This window comes from Crocodylus siamensis, chromosome 5, assembly GCF_052110815.1.
Source record: "Crocodylus siamensis isolate JL-2025a chromosome 5, ASM5211081v1, whole genome shotgun sequence".
Lineage (NCBI taxonomy): Eukaryota > Metazoa > Chordata > Crocodylia > Crocodylidae > Crocodylus > Crocodylus siamensis.
Genome location: NC_143399.1, coordinates 40260074 through 40285095, shown reverse-complemented (window position 1 = coordinate 40285095; position 25022 = coordinate 40260074). Strand labels below are relative to the sequence as shown.

At 48.7% G+C, this 25022-nt stretch overlaps 1 protein-coding gene across 4 annotated transcripts in view; it reads right to left on the bottom strand.

Moving 5' to 3' along the window:
- Window positions 1-258: 258 nt before the first annotated feature.
- The window catches only part of LOC149863940 (P-selectin-like), a 41700-nt gene continuing 16936 nt past the window's right edge, over window positions 259-25022 (bottom strand). For 2 of the 4 annotated variants that reach the window (XM_090048957.1, XM_090048960.1), the window contains exons 6-20: window positions 18070-18255; window positions 17587-17772; window positions 16873-17058; window positions 16390-16575; window positions 15681-15866; window positions 15198-15383; window positions 14488-14673; window positions 13587-13772; window positions 12752-12937; window positions 12042-12227; window positions 10698-10883; window positions 7236-7358; window positions 4899-4929; window positions 4571-4626; window positions 259-4198 (exon numbers count right to left, since the gene is read on the bottom strand). In XM_090048957.1, coding sequence (XP_089905083.1) covers window positions 4572-4626; window positions 4899-4929; window positions 7236-7358; window positions 10698-10883; window positions 12042-12227; window positions 12752-12937; window positions 13587-13772; window positions 14488-14673; window positions 15198-15383; window positions 15681-15866; window positions 16390-16575; window positions 16873-17058; window positions 17587-17772; window positions 18070-18255 — 2255 coding nt within the window. In that variant the 3' untranslated portion in view covers window positions 259-4198; window position 4571. The remainder of the gene's footprint in view (window positions 4199-4570; window positions 4627-4898; window positions 4930-7235; window positions 7359-10697; window positions 10884-12041; window positions 12228-12751; window positions 12938-13586; window positions 13773-14487; window positions 14674-15197; window positions 15384-15680; window positions 15867-16389; window positions 16576-16872; window positions 17059-17586; window positions 17773-18069; window positions 18256-25022) is intronic. The other 2 variants (XM_090048958.1, XM_090048961.1) reach the window with 2 other exon arrangements.

Here is a 25022-nt window from a genome sequence, read left to right as displayed (position 1 = left end):
AATCCCTAGGCTTTTCCCTAAAAGGAGTGCACTGTATATTTCTAATACATATGCTCTAGTTTGGCTAATTACAACTTCGGTATAGTAAACCCTGGGTGAATTCTGCAGCTGTATTATGAAGGAGATCAGATTAAGCAGTCACAAGAAGATGGCCTGTTTTATTTGCTCTTCAAACAAAGCTCTTGATTGTACATTGATTCCCTTTCAGGATTCAAGACTGTGAAGAAAGCCAGAACAAAAACCAGGTTTCATATTTAAATGTTTATTATTGAATATTACTACATTAGGCCAACTTTCTGAAAGATGGAAAGTAAATAACAATGATAATCAATAAAGCACTAATCTGTCATGCCCACATTTACATTTTCCCCTTTGTCTTCCTTCCTTATTACTGAGGAAGCAAAAGACTGTCATTTGCAACAAAAGTGTTTCGCCTTGTCTGTTTGGGAATGTCAGAGACAACAAGGGTATGCAGCAAGCCCGACACTCATAGTTTCATAGTTAGTAGGGTTGGAAGGGACCTGAGCAGATCATCAAGTCCAACCCCCTGCCATGGCAGGAAAGAGTACTGGGGTCAAACGACCCCAGCAAGGTGTTCATCTAACCTCCTCTTAAACACCCCCAAGGTAGGAGCCAGCACCACTTCTCTTGAAAGTTGGTTCCAGATCCTAGCCACCCTGACTTGAAGTAGCGCCTCATGATATCTAATCTGAATTTACCCTCTGCCACCTTGTGACCATTATTTCTAGTCACTCCTGGGAGTGCTTGGGGGAACAGTGACTCCCCCAATGCCTGCTGGTCCCCTCTGACTAGTTTGTAACAGGCCACTAGATCCCCCCTCAGCTTTCTCTTGTAGAAGCTGAACAGGTTCAGGTCCCGTAGCCTCTCCTCATAGGGCCTGCTCTGCTGCCCCCTGATCATGTGAGTGGCCCTCCTCTGGACCCTCTCCATGTTGTCCACATCCCTCTTGAAGTGCAGCACCCAGAACTGGACGCAGTACTCCAACTGCGGCCTGACCAGTGCCACGTAGAGGGGGAGTATAACCTCCCTGGACCTGCTCGAGATGCATCTGTGGATGCATGACAAGGTGCAGTTGGCCTTCCTAACTGCCTTCCCACACTGCTGGCCCATGTTCATCTTCACATCAGTGATGACTCCAAGATCTTTTTCTGCCTCTGCACTGATGAGAAGGAAGTTCCCCAGCCTGTAGGTATGCTGCTGGTTCTTCCTCCCCAGGTGCAGCACCTTGCACTTGTCAGTGTTGAATCCCATCCTATTCCCATCCACCCATCCCTGTAACATGTCTAGGTCTGATTGCAGCCTATTCCTCCCTTCTAGCGTGCCCACATCCCCCCACATCTTAGTGTCATCAGCAAATTTGAACAGAGTGCTATTTACCCCCTTGTCCAAGTCACTGATGAAGATGTTGAACAGGGCGGACCTGAGGACCGAGCCCTGGGGGACCCCACTGCCCACATCCCTCCAGGTCAAAAATAACCCATCCACCACCACTCTCTGGGTGCGGCCCTCCAGCCAGTTGGCGACCCAATTGACTGTGTGGGTGTCTATACCACAGTCCTTCAGTTTCTTAATGAGAACAGGGTGAGAGACAGTGTTGAAGGCCTTCTGAAAGTTCAGGAAGACTACGTGCACTGCTACCCCTGCATCTAAGGATCTGCATCTACGACCTGGTCGTAGAAGGCCACCAGGTTGGTCTGACAGGACCTGCCTCTGATGAACCCGTGTTGGTTGCCCCTAAGCATAATCTCCCCTGCTGACCCCTCGTAGACATGCGCCGGGATAATTCTTTCAAAAAGCTTCCCCAGGATCGAGGTAAGACTAACTGGCCTATAGTTCCCCGGGTCCTCCTTCCTCCCTTTTTTGAAGATGGGAACCACATAGACCCTCTTCCAGTCCTCTGGCACCACACCAGAGCACCACGAGTGCTCATAAAGCCATGCCAGGGGTCCCGTAATGACCTCAGCTAATTCCCTCAGCACTCTGGGGTGGAGATCGTCCGGACCAGCTGATTTAAATACATCCAGTCCCTCCAGAAGTTCCCTGACTAGATCCTCACTGACTCTTGGCCTAGGTGCGCCTCCTCTAGGGCCTGAGGGGGGCCTGGTGGGGGGCGCTTATCTGGTCCCTGCTCAGGAAAATGGAGGCAGAAAAGTTGTCAAATAGGTTAGCTTTGTCGTCTGATGTGACGACCAAATTTCCTAGCATGTCTTGCAGGGGCCCCACATTACCCAGTCCCTTCTTTTTGCCCCCTATGTACTTAAAAAAGGACTTCTTGTCCTTGATCCGGGGAGCTAGTCCCAGTTACATCTCCACCGTGGCCTTCCTGACTGCCCCCTTGCATCCCTGAGCAACTGCAGTATAGTCCTCCCTCGTGATGGTCCCTCCCTTCTATTGCGTGTACGCCTCCCTTTTAGCTAGAAGACATTCCTGGATGCTTTTGGTGAGCCATGGGGGCTTTTGCGCCCCCCTGCTCCCTTTGATCCGTGTTGGGATTACCTCCCTTTGGGCTTGCAGGATCGTCTCTGTAAGGAGCAACCACTCTTCTTGGACACCTGGCTCCCCTCCCCTCCGGGACCTCAGTGCTTCCCTGACTATTCTTAGCTCATTGAAGTCCACCCTCCTGAAATCTAGGGCTGCTGCCTTGCTGCAGGCCTTTGCCACCTTGCGCTGGATGGTGAATCCCAGCAGGCGATGATCGCTGTCGCCCAGGTGGTCGAGCACCCACAGCCCCCTCACCAGGTCATCACCCGTGGCCAGCACCAGGTCCAACAAGGCGTCTCCCCTGGTGGGGCTGTGCACCTCCTGGGTTAGATGGAGGTCCTGACACTAATTTGCTATTCAACATTTAATTTGAGGTAAACTCTGAAAAGTGAAAAAATGTGGCCGTGGGGAAAGCTGGACACTGCTGTCAGGAGATTTTGGAGGAGAAATGTGGGCAAGGAGAAGCTGTCAGATATTTGGCCAGAATTAAACTATAATCTATGGAGTGTCCAGCTGAGGTTTCTTCTCCATGCAGAAGTGAAGACATAGAATCAATAGCTGCCAGTCTTCTGACTTCCTCCATTCTTTGAAAATGATCACAAGGGGGAAAAAACATTAAATTTTCATGATCAGTTAGCAGAGGCTTCAATAGAGACTGCTTAGAAATCAAAATACTCAGTGTCCAGCTATTGCTGTGTAAGCCTTTCGTCATCAGAGAAGGTATAAGGGTTTAACAGGTTGACCCCTTAAATGGGTTTACAGAGATGCCCATAGTTATGGTACAGTTTTATTAGGTGAAGGAGGTGAGACTCCACCAGCAGCACTTTCAGGCCAGAGATGCAGATCTGCATTCATCTGCATTGTTTCCTTTTACTAGTCACTGTGACTTTAAGTACCACTCATTTATATTCTCCCTAACTCCCCTGTTTCTCTCACCTGCTCAGTGCCTCCAACAGTGCTAACCCCACAGTCCACCACCAGAAGTAGGGACAGAGAAGGCTCTTGCCTTCAGAAAATGTTTCTGATGGACAATTGGGAAAGTTAAAAGGAAAAATATGCAGACACATAAGCCTGTCCCAAGTGATGGTTTCAGTCACTGCCCATGGAATAAATGTACAATCATCCACCACTAATCAACAAGTCCTAGATGACTATTTCTTCCTTTTAAAAATAGTTTACTGTGAATAATGTAAATATCTGTAGACTGAGGCAAAAGGAAAAGTTATTTCCTTAAAACTTAGCTAATTTACAGTAGGCAGTAAACAGGAACAGCAAATTCTTAGAGCATTAGAAGCTATGAATTCTCTGGGGGTACCGAACATTGTGATAGTTGCAGTGGGCCAAGGGAATGTCAAGGGGAAAGATGTAGGTGCTCAGGACTGACATCTGGACATCCAGTAGACCAATGAATGAAGGACCAAACTTAGGTTCCTTCAAATGATAAATCTGGACTGTGAGCATGAGCCTAATGCTGGAGGGAGACCAAGCTGAGATTCCAGATCTAAACTGAATGAGCATGCAATAGGATCACATTAATCTCTGACTGTTAGGAACTGACTGCCAGTTCTTGGTCTACAGGGCAGCTGAGTGGAACAGCAATGTGCAAAAATAAACTTATAAAACGGCTGCAACACAAGAATCTTCAGGTCCTTTGAGTGCCAGCAATTGTCTCTTCTGTGGGCATTTCCCACTTTATCTGTAATAAATATTAATCAGATATCACTCACTGGAGAGATTTTTGAAGAGCTTGGTAAAGTTCAGTTTGCTGGAGGGGCAATGTGGACTCTTTTAGCCTGTGTTTCTTTTCAACTCAGGACCTCCAGCACCAAAAGTATGAATCTGGTCTGAGCTAAAGGATTATCCTCCAGGGCTGGTGGCCTTGACTGACTCAAGTCGCTTAGGATGACCAGTGGCAAGAACAACAATGACCCTCTTGGCCAGTACAAGGAATAAACATCTTTCATACCAGTGTATGATCATTTCAGTAGAGACAGGAGTAGAGCTCTGAACCTGCCCACCTCCCCCCAAATAGATAAATGTTTTAAGAGCAATCTTGCTGCTAGTTTACCTTACAAGTTGGATTCATATGCTGTATTTGTAAAAATTCCTGGTGCTCCCAGGTCACTAGAGAACAACCAAAACACAGTGGTATAAGCATGGAGTAAAAACAAGTGGCAGGGGCCCTAGCATGGGCCAAGAAAATATAGAACTAGTAGAGCCTCCTTAGCTGCCTATGGCATTGCAGCCATTCATGACTGCACATAAGTATTGTACCTGTGGGCATGCAGCAAAGTCATGGGAGAGTGGGGAAGAAATTGGGGATGGACAAAGTTGCTGTGTTACTCACACCTGAGCACAAATTATAAGAGCTGACTCACAAAACACATGTTTCTCACCTTGTGGGATTCAGGAGCTTCTTTTCTTCCTCTGTTAGATAGAATCAGAGCATCCACGGAACAGGGCAGAGACAAAAAGGAATAAACAGTTTTCATCAGTGACAGGGTGTGGAATAAAGCAGTATTTAACAGGCTGGAGTCTAAATAGAGCAGCAGACTTACACAGAGAGCCATCCAGGGCCTTCAGGGTCCTGTTACTGAAGAAGAGCTAATCTGTAAGAGCTAAGGTACCTATGCCATAGTTGTGGAACAGTAGTTAGACCCTATGTTGGAAGGGAGGGAAGGAAGTAAGAACTTGCTTACAGGGTCATGCCAACTGAGTCATGAGGCCTGGAAGGATGGACCTCTTGAGTGAGGTGATTGTTAGGATGTCCCAGTAGAGCAGAAAACAGCTGTGAAGCTTCTCTCTCTCTGGAGGGGTTTTGTTTGCCCTCCACGAAAAGGATGCCAGATTAGCTCCCCTCTAAAAAGATGCTGTCAACACTGGCAGTGCGAGGTGGATCACTGACGTGTTCCATGAAGGCCCATGCCAGCAATAGCACTCCACTCTTCTATGTCTCAGAAGTCTTCGGAAATCTTTCAAACTTCCTGGCAACAGCAACAGCATCTCTTGTTCTACTGACTTGACTGCGGGTTGGGTCAGCCCTGTCCTCTTCACCTCTACTCTGAATTTCCTCAGGGCAAGGAGTCTTTTACTACACATACACATGCAGCACCCAGCATAACGGGGCCCAATCTCAGTGGTGACCACGAGGTATTCTAATTCTGAATTTATAAAAGCCATAGTCTGTCTGTCCGTCCGTCCGTCTGTCCGGCCATAACGCTTTATTTGCACTACGATTGGCTGTCTCGGACAGGATAGACAGTGGACCGCCACCATGACAGTGGGGACTGAGGGGCTGGAGAGGCGGAGCTGGCCTCGCCCCCCTGGGTCTGCTCCATGGAGCCAGGGGCTGGTGCCTGCCCCCTCAACCACAGCCAGCAGCAAAGGGTGGGGAGGCGGCAGGGAACAGGGGAGGGAGGGAAGCAGGAAGGTGGGGGAGTTACTGGTGTCTGCACCCTGCCACAGCCAGCACTGCTGTGTACCCAAAGCTGGGGGGGGTGGCAGAGAGTGGCCCCGGCCCTGGCTCAAAGCAGTGGGCGGGAGTGGGGGGAGGTGGGGAGGGGTCCCAGCTCCAGCCAGAAGGGGAGTTGGGAAACAGCTCAGGCCCAGGCCCTGGCCTGAAGCTGCAGGGTGATGGGGGGAATGGCCCTGGCCCTGGAGCAGTGGGGGGAGATGGGGAGCAGACCTCTATCCCTGTCTGCCCCTCCTCCCCCCCAGTCATTCTTGATGAGCAGTTTACTAGTACAGTAAAAGCCACATTATCTGGCACCTTAGAAACCGGCATGCTCCACTAACTGGCATGCCGGTTGACGTGTCAGAAGCGAAACCGGAAGTGCCTACGGGGGGCACTTCCAGTTTTGCTGAGCCCCCCAGGGCCCAGGGCAAAGCAGTCTGCACGGGGCCCCCTTCCCTCTCCCCCGGCACGCTGATGCCAGGGAGGGGTGGTGGCGCACTGGACACAGGAGGGGCAGTGGCCCCCACAGGCAAAGACACCTGTTCAGGCCTCTTGGGTAACCAGCATATTTGGTTATCCAGCACCCCCATGCCCCATGGGTGCCAGATAACAGAGCTTTTGCTGTGCTGTAATATAATAAAGAAGAACCACACTCTCGAAGTGCCAGGTCTAGTTAGAAAGTAAGCTGCCAAGGAGACATTGGTTGAGGGTGGCAGTGTTGAGGCACTCTATGTTCATTCTCGCCCATCCATCCTGTACCAGAACAAGTTTGCTTTACAGGCGGAGAAGCTGTTCTCTAACTGCTCCCTTCAGAAACCCCGCTGGAATTCAGAAATCTGCCCATGGTCTTTCTGCCTCAGCCAGAAACATTGTTTTAGAAAGAAGTTTCTAGCCACAAGGAGTGCTGGGACAGATTACTCTAGGGAATTTGTGGAAACTCCATCATTAGGCATTTTTAGGTGAAACTTGGTTACCAGGGTTCAGACAGGAATTTTCCTTCCCTTGAGCAGGGGTGGGACTTGATGACCTCCTGAAGTCCTTTCCAGTCCTACTCTGTGATTCTACCTATAACAAGACTGCTGCTGCCCTTGAATTAGGCATGTAAGGGAAAAAACAGAAGTCCAAAGCTCTCTCCTAAAACTGTTCAGCATAGCAAAGTGCTTTTTTTTGGGTCAGTTTGTACAACGCAGACACACAGGGACCAGCTGTGTGGCATAAGAAGGCATGCTTTCCTCAGCAATAACATGGAGGATAGTCACAAACCCAGGCCTCTTCTTACCTTTCTCACTGAGACGCTTGAGCAGCATAACTATTAGCATTCCAGACAGTAAGAAACCCACAGCTGCCATGGTGGAAATACCCATGTAAAGCAGGATTTGCTTCATATGCGAAGCTGTCATATCTGAAATGAATCACGAAACCAGCCTTTTAGGTCTGATGATTACTGGGAGGAATTGGGGGGAGGGGGCCTTGATGTATAGTCTATATAGCTCTAGGTTAAGGCTGTCAACTGGTACCTTATGGGCTGCTTGCAGTCTGTGAAGGATTAACAAGCACTTCTTCCTGCACCCTACCCCCCCAAGGTGCCCATCTGGCTGCCACTCATCATTTGGGCTGCATTAGCTGGGCCCTCTGTGCTGCACCTCCCTGCCTCTGCCTTCGGGGGTACAGTGTTGGAGCATGTAGTGCTGTGGGAGCCCATGGCCTGGAGCACCCATGCAGCACGGTACAGCAGGGGAGCCTGCAGTCAGCCAGTAAGGGTGAGGTTGAGGCATTAATACATGTAGGGCACGTGGCCCCTGCTGGTGTGACCTATGTAAAGTTGGACAGAACGTGGACAGTCCTGGCCTAGGGAATTTATAGACCAGCATTTCAGAGGTGCTCAAAGGTACAGATAGGTACAGTGGGATTTTCAAAAGTGCACCAGGAAGGTTAGGCACCAAACTTCCAGCCATTTCAATGAGATATAGACACCTTTGCAAATCCTGCTAGGTACACATCTGCATCATTAGGCACCTGAATACTTTTACAAATCTTACCCAAAGTGATTTAGATGTCTAAGTGATTTAGGTATTTAGGAGCCTAATTACCTTTAACTTTCAATGAGACTTGGGTGTTTTTATATGGTACAAAGCAGTGCCAGGCAGAGATTTGCACTCATTCTCTCAAACACTGGAAATGCCTAAGCTTTGACAGAACTGAGTGGCTCATTGTTTTATCATGCCTCCACTTGACAGGGATCTATTTAGAGGCTTGGTCTGGTACAAACATGAGCATGTCTAATGCATGTGGACAGAACCAGGATCCACACAAGTGGCTGCCACTGTTAAAATAAAGACAGAAAGGGAAAGAAAGAAGCATGACTGTAGTTGCTAGGCCACTCACAGAGGCAAATGCTGTGTTTCAGTCCCAGTTCCAAGGACTGTTGGTATGATATATTTAGTGGCATTGTCAAATAAAACAATAAAGTCCTTGGAACAGAGTCTTCATCTCTCAGGGAAGTACCTTGATCTCACACAATAATTGCCTCAAGGCCTAGACCAATATATAACCATGGGAAAATCATATCCTTGCCCCATGCTATTAATTACTTTAAAAGCTCTTGAAATAGAAGGCCTGTGGGTATAGACTATGATAGGGAGTTTGCCTCCTTTTAATCACTTAAACAGCCTCCCCATCTTCCCTGGATATGAAGGGGATAGTTTCATGCAGCCAAGCCAAAGACATAGACAACACACACAGAAAGACTGTACCTAGTGTTTTTCATGGAGGGGCACTACCAGGCTGTCCAAGAATGCAGCTCAATACAGGTTCTGGGTAGCAGCTGGCACAAAAACAGCCCATGATTGAAATAGTTATAGTTCCTTAAAAACTGATTAGCATGATTTTTTTTTTACAGTTTGACAGGAAAGGGGAAGAACTTATTTCTTTTCAGAAAGCTTTCAAGCTGTATTTTGGTACAGAACCATTTCCTTTCCAGCGCTAGCAAAGATCTAGCTTCCTATGGAAAGGGTGCCTGCTATCACACCTGCTACAGGGACAGTAGTGATTATGGTCTTTTCCAAAAGACTTTTGCTTCACAGGTACTCCAGATCTCAGGAACTTACTCCTGGCCTTCTGCAACTGTTGACTGAGGCACTGGGCTTTAAAGAGCTGCAGGAGCCATGTAGTTCCCAGCCCCCTCCCCAATTAACTAGTGGGGCAGCTAGCAGCAAGCTAGCTGCTAGTTACCACACCAGTGGAAAAGGGCAGGGGGCTGGGACTGACCCGTCCCCTGCAGCTGCCTCCAAGTCCCCTGACCCTGACTGGGGAGCCAGGACCAAAAGCACTCTGCTGCTGGGAAGGGGGACATTGTCCCTGCCTGGGCAGCAGGCAGCTCCCCCCCTTCTATCAGGGTAGGGTACAATGTCCCAGTCCTGGTCAGGAGACAGCTGTCTCCTGGCATGATGATCCCTGCCAGCCCCTGGGCTAGCACCTGGGGGGAGACTAGAGCTCCCCCAACTAGCAGCAGGGGCCCATTGTGGGGCCCCAGAAAGTGGAAGCAGTTTGCTGCCATTAGCAGCAAATCCGTTTCTGCTTCCCTGCACGTGTAGACACCTGCTCAGGAACTTTCACTTGTGCGTAGTTTACTTGCAAGTAAACTGATCCTGGATCAGATGTACATGTAGACACACGCACTGAGTTAAATATCCCTTGTTTGACTCAAGTACACACTATGAAACATTCACAGAAGTTTAGGGCTGGAAGGGACCTTGTGAGATCATCAGGTCCAGCCCCACTTCTATGGGCAGATCACTTTGAGCCTTTCAACCAAATATCCTGATACATCATTTCCACACCAAGTGCCTTTACTGACAAACACGGGCAGCAGAAACAAACAACTTACTACATAAACTGACTGCAGTGTGCAATCAAAGCAAAGCAGACGTGTGCTGTACAGCCCTATGACATAGTAAATCACTCAAATACAGGGTAAAGGTACATCTTGGAAAATGTGTAGTCATTTTACTATGTGGGAAAGCTACTGTGAAGAATGTATCATGTCTGTTCCCCTAGTCCAGTGGAGGCCAAAAATTAACCCTACACTGTTCCTGAGTGCCACTCCGTCTCTTATCCTGTTAGATCTGTTGTTCTGTTTTCTGCTTCTTGCCCTGTCCTCCATGACTGATCTAATACTCTGCTTTCTGTCCTATCTGCCATTGTGCTACCTGTCCCCTCCCCGATCTATCGCATGTCACATGCAGAGGCTACCCATGCACTTGTCACTCCTGCCTCAGGCTGGTCACCCCTGCCCTAGGCAATGGTATTTCATGGAGGACTTACATGGAGGTATTTCATGGAGGTTCAAACACTCTTTGTATTTATTTTTGGTGTAATACAGATTTCCCTCACTAACCGCTCGGGTTAGGTTCCTGAAAGTTCCTGTGGTTGGCAAAACCATGGTTGGCAATACAAAAGGCTCGTGGGCAAAACAGCAGGTGGTGGGCTGATGCATGGCCACAGGAAACCATGGTTACTTTAAACTGTATACTTTAAACTGTATACTGTGGTAGCCAAAATGGTATATAGAATATTAAGCATGGATACTCAGAACCATGGGTGGCAAAAGCATGGTTGGCAAGGGAAACCTGTGATGTTTCTATCTAAGGCCATCTCTGACCATGATTTCCTCAATGATTTCAGTCAAGGTCTGAGAAGCACTATGGCAAAACAGCTCTGCTGTCTCTAGGCAATACTGTACCTTTACAATGTGGAGGACTCTCTGTCCAGGTTCCCAGGGCTGTACAATCAATTGCCTCTGGTCCCATCCGCACAAAGCCCATGTCACAGGAGAAGGAGCATGTGGAGTTATATGTGAAGTTTCCATGCAGATCAGAGCAAAGCATGTGGCCCTTATCTGGCGCATTCAGCGTGGGGCACCTGACAGCTGGAATGGTGAAGCAGAGCTCTGTAAGGCAGGAGTCTGGCCATGCTAAGGGCTGCAGTGCCAAGGGCCACTGTGCATTAGGGGATGCAGTGTAGAGGTTTAAGCCCTAGTGATGGGCTGCTAAGTGCCTATGGCATGGGTGCTGGGGGCAGGCAGGGATGCAGAGGATCAGGTGACGGTGTGAATGATGTGGTCAGACGTCAGAAAGCAGCTACTAGAAGAACTGGGTGCATGAGGAATGGTGCTGATGTGTTAGGTGCCAGGGACATGGACTTGGGGTTAGTGAAAGGACAGGGGACTAGTGGGCCAGGATGCAGGCTGCTCACTGTATTCAGGGAGAGGCTGATGGGGGCAGGGATGGGTTGGCAAGGGTTGTAGTGTCAGGAGTTGCCATGGTAGGAGTTGTGATGCACCTGCTTTGTACCAAAGTAGCAGAGCTCACCTTGGCAGTAGACAGTTCCCGAGGGCAGGGAGCAATCTTCCACCCCCTCGTGGATGGCTGACTGGGGGCATATTTGCTCAGAGTCAGTCATTTACATGCATGCTACTGTGCCATTTCTAATCAAAAGTAAATGTGATACTTGCATTTGCAGGTAGCAAATTTATGCACGATTAGCAAGGTTTAAGGCATAGTAAGCATGTGCACATGTAGACACACATGCTTAGTTAGCAGTAAACTACGCTATTGCGCAGTTAAGCATCTTGTGTAGACGGGTCCAATGTGGGTTGACCAGTTAAGTGCCAGAAGCTGTTAACACAGAAGGTCAGTATATGCAGAAGGCTGCTCTGGTGGGGGGTGTCAGGAGCCAGGTTGTTCACTGTGTTCAAGGGGATGGTGAAGGGGAGCAGGGATGGGATTGAAGAAGTAAGAAAACCAGTGGTGGCTGTGCCAGGATTGTGGGGCACTCACTTGTTCTGGTGTAAATGACCCTTCTAGCTACAGGGATAGTAGTGATAATGGTCTTTTCCAAAAGCCTTTTGTTTCACAGCTCCTCCAGATATCAGGAGCCTACCCCTGGCTTCCTGTACCTGTTGTGCCCCACAACTCTCTCCCCAGTGCTGGTAACAATTTAGGCTTCTATAGGAAGGGACAGCTGATATAGCACCAGGTCCTTGATATACCCTTCACACATCCCAATTTAAATGCTTTGCCCCTACCTTCGCAGAGTGGAGGACTTCCTGTCCAGTTCCCCAGGGCTGTACATTCCAACGTCTTTGGTCCCATCTGCACAAAGCCAGCCTCACAAGAGAAGTCACATATTGAGCTATACGTGAAGTCTCCATGGACGTGGGAGCAAGTCATTTGACTCCAGTCTGGGGCATTCAATGCCGGGCACTTGATAGCTGGAATAGCAGAGCAGAGATGTGTAAGGTAGGAGCCTGGTTGGAAATGATGTTCAGAAATTCCATGGAGGGTTTAAGAAATATGAATATCATAAAACTTATCTGCAGAAGCACCTGGAAACCAAATCTGGTCTGATTTCTCAATTCTGCACTACAGCAAAGTCGTTATGGGCTCATTCCTCTTACAGGGAACACGTTCTAATCAGATCTGGAAGATGTATTTTGATTTACTAGTGGTTTATAGGTGGCCTCCTGCATTCTGCACCTATGATTATTCCTTAATGTCTCCAGCAGTCCGGGGTTCCAGTTAGGCTGCTGTAGAGGCCACTGAGTTGTTCGCAGGATTTAGGGGATGGCAGGGGGGGGAGGGGACGTTAATCCAAGGTTCAAACCCTTCTCTATTTGCTTTTGGCATAATGATTCTGTCTAAGGCCAGTTCTAACAATGTTTTTCTCAGTGGTTTCTATCAGGATTTGAGAAGCACTATGGCAAAACAGCTCTGCTGTTTCTAGGCAATACTGTACCTTTACAATGTGGAGGACTCTCTGTCCAGGTTCCCAGGGCTGTACAATCAATTGCCTCTGGTCCCATCCGCACAAAGCCCATGTCACAGGAGAAGGAGCATGTGGAGTTATATGTGAAGTTTCCATGCAGATCAGAGCAGAGCATGTGGCCCCTGTCTGGGGCATCCAGCGTGGGGCACCTGACAGCTGGAATGGTGAAGCAGAGCTCTGTAAGGCAGGAGTCTGGCCATGCTAAGGGCCGCAGTGCCAAGGGCCACTGTGCATTGGGGGATAGCGGTGTAGAGGCCTAAGCATGAGGTGCTGGGGGTGGCAGGGCTGCAGAGGATCAGGTGACAGCATGAACAAAAGTGGTCAAATGCCAGAGAGGAGCTACTAGAACTGGGTGGCTTAGGAATGGTGCTGATATGTTAAGTGCCAGGGACATGGACTTGGGGTTAGTGAAGAGACAGGGGACTAATGGGCCAGGAGGCAGGCTGCTCATTGTATTCAGGGAGAGGCTGATGGGGGCAGGGATGGGGTGGCAAGGATTGTAGTGTCAGGAGCTGCCATGGTAGGGGTTGTGGTGCACCTGCTTTGTTCCAAGGGAAGTGACAACTCAACGTGAAGAGAGTCAAGAACCAGACCTGCTCTCTTCCTAGGGCACAGCCTTCTCTTGAAAGCTTTTCCTTATGGGGCTGTCCCAGATCTCCATCCCCTGCCCCTGGCAGTCATTGTATGCTATCTCTCTTCCCCAGCACTGACAGAGACTTGGGTTTCTATAGGGAGAGGCATCTGGTATAGCATCAGACCACTGATATACACTTCAGACAGCTCATAATGAATGCTGTGTATTTACCTTTACAGAGTGGAGGAGTATCTGTCCAGGTCCCCAGGGCTGTACACTTAAGCATCTCTGGTCCCATCTGCACAAAGCCGGTCTCACAGGAGAATTTGCATGTAGAGTTATACTTGAAATGTCCATGCATATGAGAGCAGCTAAAGTGGCCCCAGTCTGGGTTGTCTAATGTTGGACATGTGATAGCTAAAACAGTAAAGCATTGCACTGTGAGGAATTTGTGGGGAAATGATGGGAGATGCCAGCATGCAGTGCCAAGAGAGGGGCTTGTGGTGGCAAAGTGACATTGTTGTGAGAGAGATGATGGTAAGTGATGGGTGATACGATTAAGTGTTTTGGAGCTGGAGTCCTGGATTGATGCAAGCTGAGTTTCTGAGGATTGCATGCTACAAACATGGGCGCTATGTGGTATGTCGAAAGAATAATGAACTAGGATGTTGATATTAAATGGGCTATTAGGTACTAACATGGGTTGAAGAAAAGTGTAAGGGGCAGTTGATGGAGAAGATGAGGCTATACAGAAGGCTATTCTAATGGGGGGGATGCCAAGAGCCAGGTTATTTACTGTGTCGAAGGGAAGTTGAATCAGAGCAGGGCTGGGATTGCAGGAATGAGAAATCCGGTGCCTGTTGTATCAGGATTGTGGGCACTCAGTTGTTCTGGTGCAAAGGACTCCTCCACTACAGGGATAGCAGTGATAACGTTCTTTTCCTAAAGCCTTTTGTTTCACACCTACTCCAGAGCTCAGGAACCTACTCCTGACTCCCGCAACTGTTGTGCACAACAACTCTCCTCCCCAGTACTGGCAAAAGGCTTGGCCTCTACAGAAAGGGATGCCTGATATAGCACCAGGTCCTTGATATACCCTTCACACATCCCAATTTAAATGCTTTGCCCCTACCTTTGCAGAGTGGAGGACTTCCTGTCCAGTTCCCCAGAGCTGTACATTCCAACGTCTTTGGTCCCATCTGCACAAAGCCAGCTTCACAGGAGAAGTCGCATATTGAGCTATATGTGAAGTTTCCATGGACATGGGAGCAAGTCATTTGACTCCAGTCTGGGGCATTCAATGCCGGGCACTTGATAGCTGGAATAGCAGAGCAGAGATGTGTAAGGTAGGAGCCTGGTTGGAAATGATGTTCAGAAATTCCATGGAGGGTTTAAGAAATATGAATATCATAAAACTTATCTGCAGAAGCACCTGGAAACCAAATCTGGTCTGATTTCTCAATTCTGCACTACAGCAAAGTCGTTATGGGCTCATTCCTCTTACAGGGAACACGTTCTAATCAGATCTGGAAGATGTATTTTGATTTACTAGTGGTTTATAGGTGGCCTCCTGCATTCTGCACCTATGATTATTCCTTAATGTCTCCAGCAGTCCGGGGTTCCAGTTAGGCTGCTGTAGAGGCCACTGAGTTGTTTGCAGGATTTAGGGGATGGCAGGGGGGGGAGGGGACGTTAATCCAAGGTTCAAACCCTTCTCTATTTGCTTTTGGCATAATGATTTTGTCTAAGGCCAGTTCTAACAATGTTTTTCTCAGTGGTTTCTATCAGGATTTGAGAAGCACTATGGCAAAACAGCTCTGCTGTTTCTAGGCAATACTGTACCTTTACAATGTGGAGGATTCTCTGTCCAGGTTCCCAGGGCTGTACAATCAATTGCCTCTGGTCCCATCCGCACAAAGCCCATGTCACAGGAGAAGGAGCATGTGGAGTTATATGTGAAGTTTCCATGCAGATCAGAGCAGAGCATGTGGCCCCTGTCTGGGGCATCCAGCGTGGGGCACCTGACAGCTGGAATGGTGAAGCAGAGCTCTGTAAGGCAGGAGTCCGGCCATGCTAAGGGCCGCAGTGCCAAGGGCCACTGTGCATTGGGGGATAGCAGTGATAATGTTCTTTTCCTAAAGCCTTTTCTTTCACACCTACTCCAGATCTCAGGAACCTACTCCTGACTCCCGCAACTGTTGTGCACAACAACTCTCCTCCCCAGCACTGGCAAAAGGCTTGGCCTCTACAGAAAGGGGCGCCTGATATAGCACCAGGTCCTTGATATACCCACCACACATCCCAATGTGAATGCTTTGCCCCTACCTTTGCAGAGTGGAGGACTTCCTGTCCAGTTCCCCAGAGCTGTACATTCCAACGTCTTTGGTCCCATCTGCACAAAGCCAGCTTCACAGGAGAAGTCACATATTGAGCTATATGTGAAGTTTCCATAGACATGGGAGCAAGTCATTTGACTCCAGTCTAGGGCATTCAATGCCGGGCACTTGATAGCTGGAATAGCACAGCAGAGATGTGTAAGGTAGGAGCCTGGAGGAAATGATGCTCAGAAATCCCATGGAGGGTTTAAGAAATATGAATATCATAAAACTTATCTGCAGAAGCACCTGGAAACCAAATCTGGTCTGATTTCTCAATTCTGCATTACAGGAAAGTCGTTATGGGCTCATTCCTCTCACAGGGAACATGTTCTAATCAGATCTGGATGATGTAATTTTTGATTTACTAGAGATTTATAGGTGGTCTCCTGCATTCTCCATTTATGATTACTCCTTAATGTCTCCAGCAGTCCGGGGTTCCAGTTAGGCTGCTGTAGAGGCCACTGAGTTGTTTGCAGGATTTAGGGGATGGCGGGGGGGAGGGGACGTTAATCCAAGGTTCAAACCCTTCTCTATTTGCTTTTGGCATAATGATTCTGTCTAAGGCCAGTTCTAACAATGTTTTTCTCAGTGGTTTCTATCAGGATTTGAGAAGCACTATGGCAAAACAGCTCTGCTGTTTCTAGGCAATACTGTACCTTTACAATGTGGAGGACTCTCTGTCCAGGTTCCCAGGCCTGTACAATCAATTGCCTCTGGTCCCATCCGCACAAAGCCCATGTCACAGGAGAAGGAGCATGTGGAGTTATATGTGAAGTTTCCATGCAGATCAGAGCAGAGCATGTGGCCCCTGTCTGGGGCATCCAGCGTGGGGCACCTGACAGCTGGAATGGTGAAGCAGAGCTCTGTAAGGCAGGAGTCTGGCCATGCTAAGGGCTGCAGTGCCAAGGGCCACTGTGCATTGGGGGATAGCAGTGATAATGTTCTTTTCCTAAAGCCTTTTCTTTCACACCTACTCCAGATCTCAGGAACCTACTCCTGACTCCCGCAACTGTTGTGCACAACAACTCTCCTCCCCAGCACTGGCAAAAGGCTTGGCCTCTACAGAAAGGGATGCCTGATATAGCACCAGGTCCTTGATATACCCACCACACATCCCAATGTGAATGCTTTGCCCCTACCTTTGCAGAGTGGAGGACTTCCTGTCCAGTTCCCCAGGGCTGTACATTCCAACGTCTTTGGTCCCATCTGCACAAAGCCAGCTTCACAGGAGAAGTCGCATATTGAGCTATATGTGAAGTTTCCATAGACATGGGAGCAAGTCATTTGACTCCAGTCTAGGGCATTCAATGCCGGGCACTTGATAGCTGGAATAGCAGAGCAGAGATGTGTAAGGCAGGAGCCTGGAGGAAAAGATGCTCAGAAATTCCATGGAGGGTTTAAGAAATATGAATATCATAAAACTTATCTGCAGAAGCACCTGGAAACCAAATCTGGTCTGATTTCTCAATTCTGCATTACAGAAAAGTCGTTATGGGCTCATTCCTCTCACAGGGAACATGTTCTAATCAGATCTGGATGATGTATTTTTTGATTTACTAGTGGTTTATAGGTGGTCTCCTGCATTCTCCATTTATGATTATTCCTTAATGTCTCCAGCAGTCTGGGGTTCCAGTTAGGCTGCTGTAGAGGCCACTGAGTTGTTTGCAGGATTTAGGGGATGGTGGGTGGGGGGGGAGAGGACATTAATCCAAGGTTCAAACCCTTCTCTATTTGCTTTTGGCATAATGATTCTGTCTAAGGCCAGTTCTAACAATGATTTCCTTAGTGGTTTCTATCAGGATTTGAGAAGCACTATGGCAAAACAGCTCTGCTGTCTCTAGGCAATACTGTACCTTTACAATGTGGAGGACTCTCTGTCCAGGTTCCCAAGGCTGTACAATCAATTGCCTCTGGTCCCATCCGCACAAAGCCCATGTCACAGGAGAAGGAGCATGTGGAGTTATATGTGAAGTTTCCATGCAGATCAGAGCAGAGCATGTGGCCCCTGTCTGGGGCATCCAGCGTGGGGCATTTGACAGCTGGAATGGTGAAGCAGAGCTCTGTAAGGCAGGAGTCTGGCCATGCTAAGGGCCGCAGTGCCAAGGGCCACTGTGCATTGGGGGATAGCAGTGATAACGTTCTTTTCCTAAAGCCTTTTGTTTCACACCTACTCCAGATCTCAGGAACCTACTCCTGACTCCCGCAACTGTTGTGCACAACAACTCTCCTCCCCAGCACTGGCAAAAGGCTTGGCCTCTACAGAAAGGGGCGCCTGATTTAGCACCAGGTCCTTGATATACCCTCCACACATCCCAATGTGAATGCTTTGCCCCTACCTTTGCAGAGTGGAGGACTTCCTGTCCAGTTCCCCAGGGCTGTACATTCCAACGTCTTTGGTCCCATCTGCACAAAGCCAGCTTCACAGGAGAAGTTGCATATTGAGCTATATGTGAAGTTTCCATGGATGTGAGAGCAATTTATTTGACTCCAGTCTGGGACATCCAATGCTGGGCAACTGATGGCTGGAATAGGAGAGCAGAGATGTGTAAGGGAGAAGCCTGGAGGAAATGACAGTCAGAAATATCACGTGGGGCTTATATAATATGGACATCACAAAATGTAGCTGGAGAAGCAACTGGAAACCAAATCTAGTTTGATTTCTCATTTCTGTATTATGGCAAAGTCATTGTAGGCTCATTCGACTGTCAGAGGCCAGCTGGGTACTGTGAGTGTATAAATGTAGCCACTTGGCTGTTTGGTTCGGGATCAAGGAGGCAGAGTTGGGAGTAAAACAATGGCAAATTTATTGTAGCTTACACACACACACACCAGTTACCAGATAGATAAATGCAATAAGCAAATAATGCAATATTAAAGAGGTAATAGTAAATAATAACAGATAATAACAACAGATAAATAGATCAATCTGTCACAGGCCAGCAAGGTACTGTGAGAATATAAGCCCCTGGGCTGTTTAAAACAACAAATAGACAGACATGGGTTGGCAACTTATTGGCAGTCCCTCAATGCCAGGTGTGCGCCAGGTGATTCTAGCGAAGTCAGGCGTCCCCGATTGACGCTGTCCGAAGGATTACTGGGGAAGGTCCCTAGATCAGGAGCTGATCTTCACTCACACTGGTAGTCCGGAGTCAGGGCTTGGAATAGCAATTTTCATCCTGTTCCCTCCTTTCTGTTGGTCACCTGATGCACACGCTTTTTATACCTAGTCTTATGATAATCTGCTGGCCTTAGGGCCATTCACAATCTTGTTTTATAGCTTACCCTATGGGATTAAAAGGTGTTAAAATTATTATAAAAGGTTACTACCCAGACTTGGTTTATCCAATAAGCAGATTGCAACACAGCATCTTCAGGTATGTAATTAACACTACCCCGCCTAAATCTAGCCCCTTTAGAATTCTCTGACTATGCTTTTTTGAGATGTTCTTTCCTAGAATGTGCTGGATAAGCTAGGCAGTTGAATACAGTTTTTATCATCATCAAGGCTAAATTCTGAGCAAGACAGAACTATTAAGTCAGCTAATTTCACAGCTATAGCTTTGTCTTTGAGGCCTAGTCGGTTCCACAAACAGTTACAAGTTACATTTGTGGGTTACAAAAATACAAGCCTATATCAGACAAAAATTCTAAATGCCCCTAAGAAGCACATATTTACTGCTTATTAATGTCTTTGGTTTTAGCCGTCACATCTGACACACAGGGAAAATGTTCTAATCAGATCTGGATGATGTATTTTCATGAAAACAGCAAACTCGCAATGAACAGTGAATTCATTCCCCTGCAACTGCATCTCATTGAGGTAAGTATTCCTTGTTTGACTCTGCAAGACATCCCCCCCACCCCCCCCAAAAAAAATGCTTTGAGTATTTAAGCCAAATATCTTTGCATTTCATTTCCTCACCAGGTGCCCTTTCTGGCACGCCTGGGTGCAGACACACACAACTGACTTTAGAAATTGACTGTAAGATATAGCCAAAGCAGAATAGAGCCCTAAAATTAGAGACATGCTCATGGTGTGCAGCGTGATTTCATGGGCATTTTGCGGTGGCCAGCCTCTCACCGCTGATTGTCTTTCACTCAGACAGAAGCTTTCACTCAGTCTACTTCCCTACCACTTTATTTGCCTCGCCCTTCACTGCTGATTGGCAAAGGGCGTATTTACTTACCCTACCCTGCTAGTCCTTTTTTTTTTATTATTAATTGATTTAATGGGAAATTGTGGCTGATGCTGGATTTCCTGGAGATTGCCATGATAGTGGACACTGCTGTTTCTGCAGTTTCCATGAAATCCATGAAACCGTGATTTAGGTCAGGCCCTACTTATGACACAGTAAATCCCTTAAATGCAGGATAAAGTTACATCTTGGAAAACTTGTAGTAATTTTACTATGTGGGAAAGCTACTGTGAAGAATGTATCATGTCTATTTCCCTAGTCCAGTGGAGGCCAGTCTTTTTGGTAAATGCACCACAAATGAGCCCTACACTGTCCCTGAGTGCCACTCCATCTCTTACCTTATTTAATCTGTTGTTCTGTTTTCTGCTTCTTGCCCTGTGCTCCCTGACTGATCTGCTACTCTGCTTTCTGGTTTCTGCCCTATCTGCCATTGTGCTGCCTGTCCCCTCCCCAGTCTATCACATATCACATGTGGAAGCTACTCATGCACTTGTGGCATACCTGCCTCAGGTTAGTCACCCCTGCCCTCCTCATTGGCATTTCATGGAGGAATTGTGCTCTGTTGGAACCAACTCCCTGATATCTAGTGGTCAAGGTCCGTAATAGCACCTACTTTAGCAATCCAGTTTGTGATTGTTGGGCGCTGACAGACGTGCACTCCCTGCTTTAACTCATGGCACTTCACAGAAAGTGCCATAAGATAGTGACCCTCCAACCCAACAGACATTCACTGTTGGGTTGGGGATGGGGGGAGGGCAGAATTGAGCTCTACTTTGCTACTGATCCAGCAAGGAGCTGCCTACCTGCAGTTTCTCTCCCCTAGCACTGCCCTTGCCCCCCTGCTTTTCTCAGTTCCAGTGCTGTCTGCAGGAAGGGAAGGGGGATAGGGGAGATGGAGGGAGCTGTGGGCTATGGTTTGCCCAGGCTGAGCTGGAGGAGGAGGGGGCTGGGAGGTGGTCAGAGGGTGGAGGGGGCTCCAATCCCCTCCCCCAGCTCAAGCTGGGCATACCCCAGCCTGTAGCTCTCTCTCCCTCCCCCATCCTCCCCTTTCTTCCTGCAGACAGCAATGGGGACAGCAATGCCCCTATTGCGGGCAGAGATCACAGAAATTACCTAAGGCACTCCACTTTGAAGTGTCTTCATCTGACCCTTCATTCAATGAGAATTAATTTTTCACACGATTAGCCATTTTTAAAGCTCTCTGCTGCTGTGCATATGTGTCACACCATGTCTACAGAGCACTGTCAAGGGGCCAATTGCAAGACAGATGTCACTTCTGTGAGCACCCTTTATGTTCACCCCTTACCAAAAAGCAAATTTACTATGGATTACAATTAGTAGTAAATACTGCACACAGGAATTGTGTCAAGTGTCTGCCCCTCCTGTGTCCTACACACAGGGGCTTGCCACAGATGCTCTTGGTGCAAAAATGCTTCTTGCTTCTCTTTGTTTTGTTATAGGTCTATTGGTGATCTCCTGCATTCTCCACTGATTATTGTTCCTTAATGTCTGCAGCAGCCTAGGGCTTCAGTTAGGCTACTTTAGAGGCCACTGAGTTGCTGCAGGCTTTGGCAGGGACAGAGGGGGAAGGGCTCAAGACAAAGTTCCAACATCTTCTCAATTTGATTTTGGTATAATAATGTTTCTGTCTAAGGCCTACTCTGACAATTATTTCCTCAGTGGTTTCTACCAGGATCTGCGAAGCACTATGTCAAGACATCTCTGCTATCTCTGCTTTATGTAGGGAGTACTGTACCTTTACAATGTGGAGGACTCCCTGTCCAGGTTCCCAGGGCTGTACACTCAATTGTCTCTGGTCCCGTCCTCAGAAAGCCAGTCTCACAGGAGAAGGAGCATGTGGAGTTATATGTGAAGTTTCTATGGATGTGAGAGCAATTTATTTGGCCCCTGTCTGGAGCATCCGGTGCTGAGCACTGGATGGTTGGATTCAAAAATAAAGTAAGTGGAGTCAGGACAGTAAAAGGAAAGAGGACTATTATCTGGTGGTATGTACTCCACTTCTGCCTGACCCCTGCAACATCTTCATAGCTTTCCCAGCCAGTGAGGATGACTGCACTGTGGTGAGGTGGGTGGTATACTGAGTCAGGTCAATTCAGGGGAAAAGGTAGTGGTTCCTGCTGAACGGCAATGTGACTGCTAGGGATTCTGATCCTCTTGGATTCACAGCAGTGCTCCCAGACTCCTTTCCTGATTTACTCAAGCATAAGCAACTTGTGACCCCTGATTTTCTGGCAGGGCAAAGCCAGGACAGAGCTATGATACCATTATTGGATACCAGTTGCTGCATTAGACAACAGATAAACAACAGAAATGTCTGCTAGCCTGACACATTTCCCTTGTATGTCTGGATTTCATTGCAACCTGCTTGGGCTGTGGAGGGGGCCAAGAGAAGTTTTGGCTGTAGGCCTAATAGCAAATGCAGGGGAACAGACTTAGAGAAATCATCCCTTACACTGTGAACTCCCCCTGAGCAAGCTGTGCATAACTCTAAAAGCAGAGTCTGCAGCATTCTGGGACAGCTCCATCCTTATCACAGCATCCTGGAGCCCTGAGCACATCCTGACATAATTAGCCATGTAGGCAGTGACATAATTCAGGGGAAGATGATTTAAAGCTGCAGCAGAATTGTTCTCAGGCACTTATCCACGGCTGGCAGGCCCTTCACATGCTGTTGACTGGGCCCTTAAGGGAAAATTCTCCCTCCTCCTGCTCTATTTCCACTCTTCCCTGTCTATTGCTCTCAATGAATTATTCCTCTGTGTAAAACAAGGGCTGGGTTTGCCTTTCTCCAGTGATCTGTGTACTGCTGTAGTATTACAGTGAAGATTTTGCTTTGAGTGCTTATCTTGTTATTGACTATAATTGTTTTGACTGTTTATTTTGTTGTGTTTCTTTTTATATAAGGACAATTAATCTAAAGTTAATCCTATCCAGGACTAAGTCTCCCTCCAGGACTAAGGAGGACTCTGGGACCTCCCGCTCTGCCCAGTCAGGGGCATGGACCAAGGTGGTCAAGGGCCCGAAGGCCCGCCGCACCAAGGCCCCCCCCTCGCCGGAGCTTAGCAACAGGTTTGCACCTCTTGCAGCCCCAGCAGAGCCTGCGCAGTTGCCAGCTCCCGCAGGCAACCCAGGCTCAACCACAGCTACTGCCCCCACGCTCCCCAAGTCAAAGCGAAAGATGTTTGTTGTGGGAGACTCCATCCTGCAGGGAGTCAACACTGAGGGGGCAATCTGCCGCCCCGACCCCTTTGCCCGGGAAGTCTGCTGCTTCCCAGGGGCCCGCATCCGAGACATTGCGGAGAGGATCCCAGAGCTCCTCCGGCCCACAGACAACTATCCCATGCTTCTTATTCACGTGGGCACCAATGACACGGCTCAAAGCACCCCGAGCCAGATCATGAGGCGCTACAGGGATTTGGGAGCGGGGCTTAGGGGTCTGGGAGCTCAGGTGGTGTTTTCGTCGATCCTCCCAGTCTCGGGCTATGGGCTGAGAAGGGAGAGGAGGATCCACGCAGTGAACCAAAGACTGCGGAGCTGGTGTCATCGGGAAGGCTTTGGCTTCCATGACCACAGCCCGCTCTTTGGCGAGAGAGGCAGCGAGCTGCTGGGAAGAGATGGCCTCCACCTCTCTCCCCTGGGGAGGAGGCTCTTCTCAGCCAGGCTGGCTGACCTGCTCCACCGGGCTTTAAACTAAGCCTGCTGGGGGATGGGGGACTACCGCCACTGCTGGCCCGCTGAGCAACCCTTGCAAAGCCAGCAGACCAAGGCACTTAAGGGAGCCCACCCCTGCCCCAGCCCTGGCACAATCTGTGGGCAAGGCAAGAGCCCCCAAGGGGACACTTGCCTGCCTGTACACTAATGCCAGGAGCCTGGGCAACAAGCAGGAGGAGCTCGTCCTCCTGCTCAGTGCAAAAACTTATGACGTCATTGGGATAAGGGAGACCTGGTGGGACTCCACCCATGACTGGACCACGGGTATAGAGGGCTATACCCTGTACAGGAGGGATCATGTTGACAAAAGGGGCGGGGGTATAGGTCTCTATGTGAAGGAAAGCTACATGTCCCTGCAAGCTGATGTTGGCGACCAGCATGGACAGCTAGAGACCCTCTGGGTAAAAATCCGTGGGAAAAACAGCACAGGGGACACAACGGTGGGAGTCTACTACAGACCTCCCACTCAAAGTCCTGAGCTTGACCAGGAGTTCGCCCGGGAACTGACTGAGGCCGCTTGCTCCAGGACCTTGGTTGTCATGGGTGACTTCAATTACCCGGACACCTCGTGGGAAGATCACTCAGCAAAATCCGAGCGGTTGCAAAGCTTTCTCTCGTGCGTGGATGACCTCTACCTGACTCAAGAAGTCTGTGGGCCAACAAGAGGCAAAGCGCTGCTCGACCTGGTACTGGCTACTGGGGACGACCTAATCGGCGACCTAGTGATCGATGGGAAGCTGGGTGACAGCGACCACGAGCTGATCACCTTCACCATCAGCTGTAAACCTGGCAAGTCAGTCAGCAACACAGAAGTCCTTGACTTCAGAAAAGCCGACTTTGACAAGCTCAAGAGGCTTGTCGGTCAGGCCCTTAGGGACCATGACCCCAGGGAGATGGGAGTTCAAGAAGAGTGGTTGCTTCTCAAGGAAGCGATCCTCAATGCGCAAGCTAAATCTATTCCAACATGGAGGAAAGGCAGCAAGAAGGCACAGCAGCCCTCCTGGCTCTCCAGGGACCTAGTGGACCTCCTACGGCTAAAAAGGAAAGCCTACAAAGGATGGAGGACGGGATTCACCTCCAAGGAGGATTATTCTGCACTGGTCCGGTCCTGCAGGGACCAAACCAGGAAAGCCAAAGCCACAACTGAACTCCAACTAGCTTCAAGCATCAAGGACAACAAAAAGTCCTTTTTCAGATATGTGGGGAGCTGGAGGAAAAGCAAGGGCAACGTTGGACCCCTGCTAAACCAGATGGGGCAACTGACAACTGACGCCCAGGAAAAAGCCAACCTATTAAATAGGTACTTTGCGTCAGTCTTTCATCAGTCCCATCCGGCTAACTACAGGCCCATTAGCCTGACT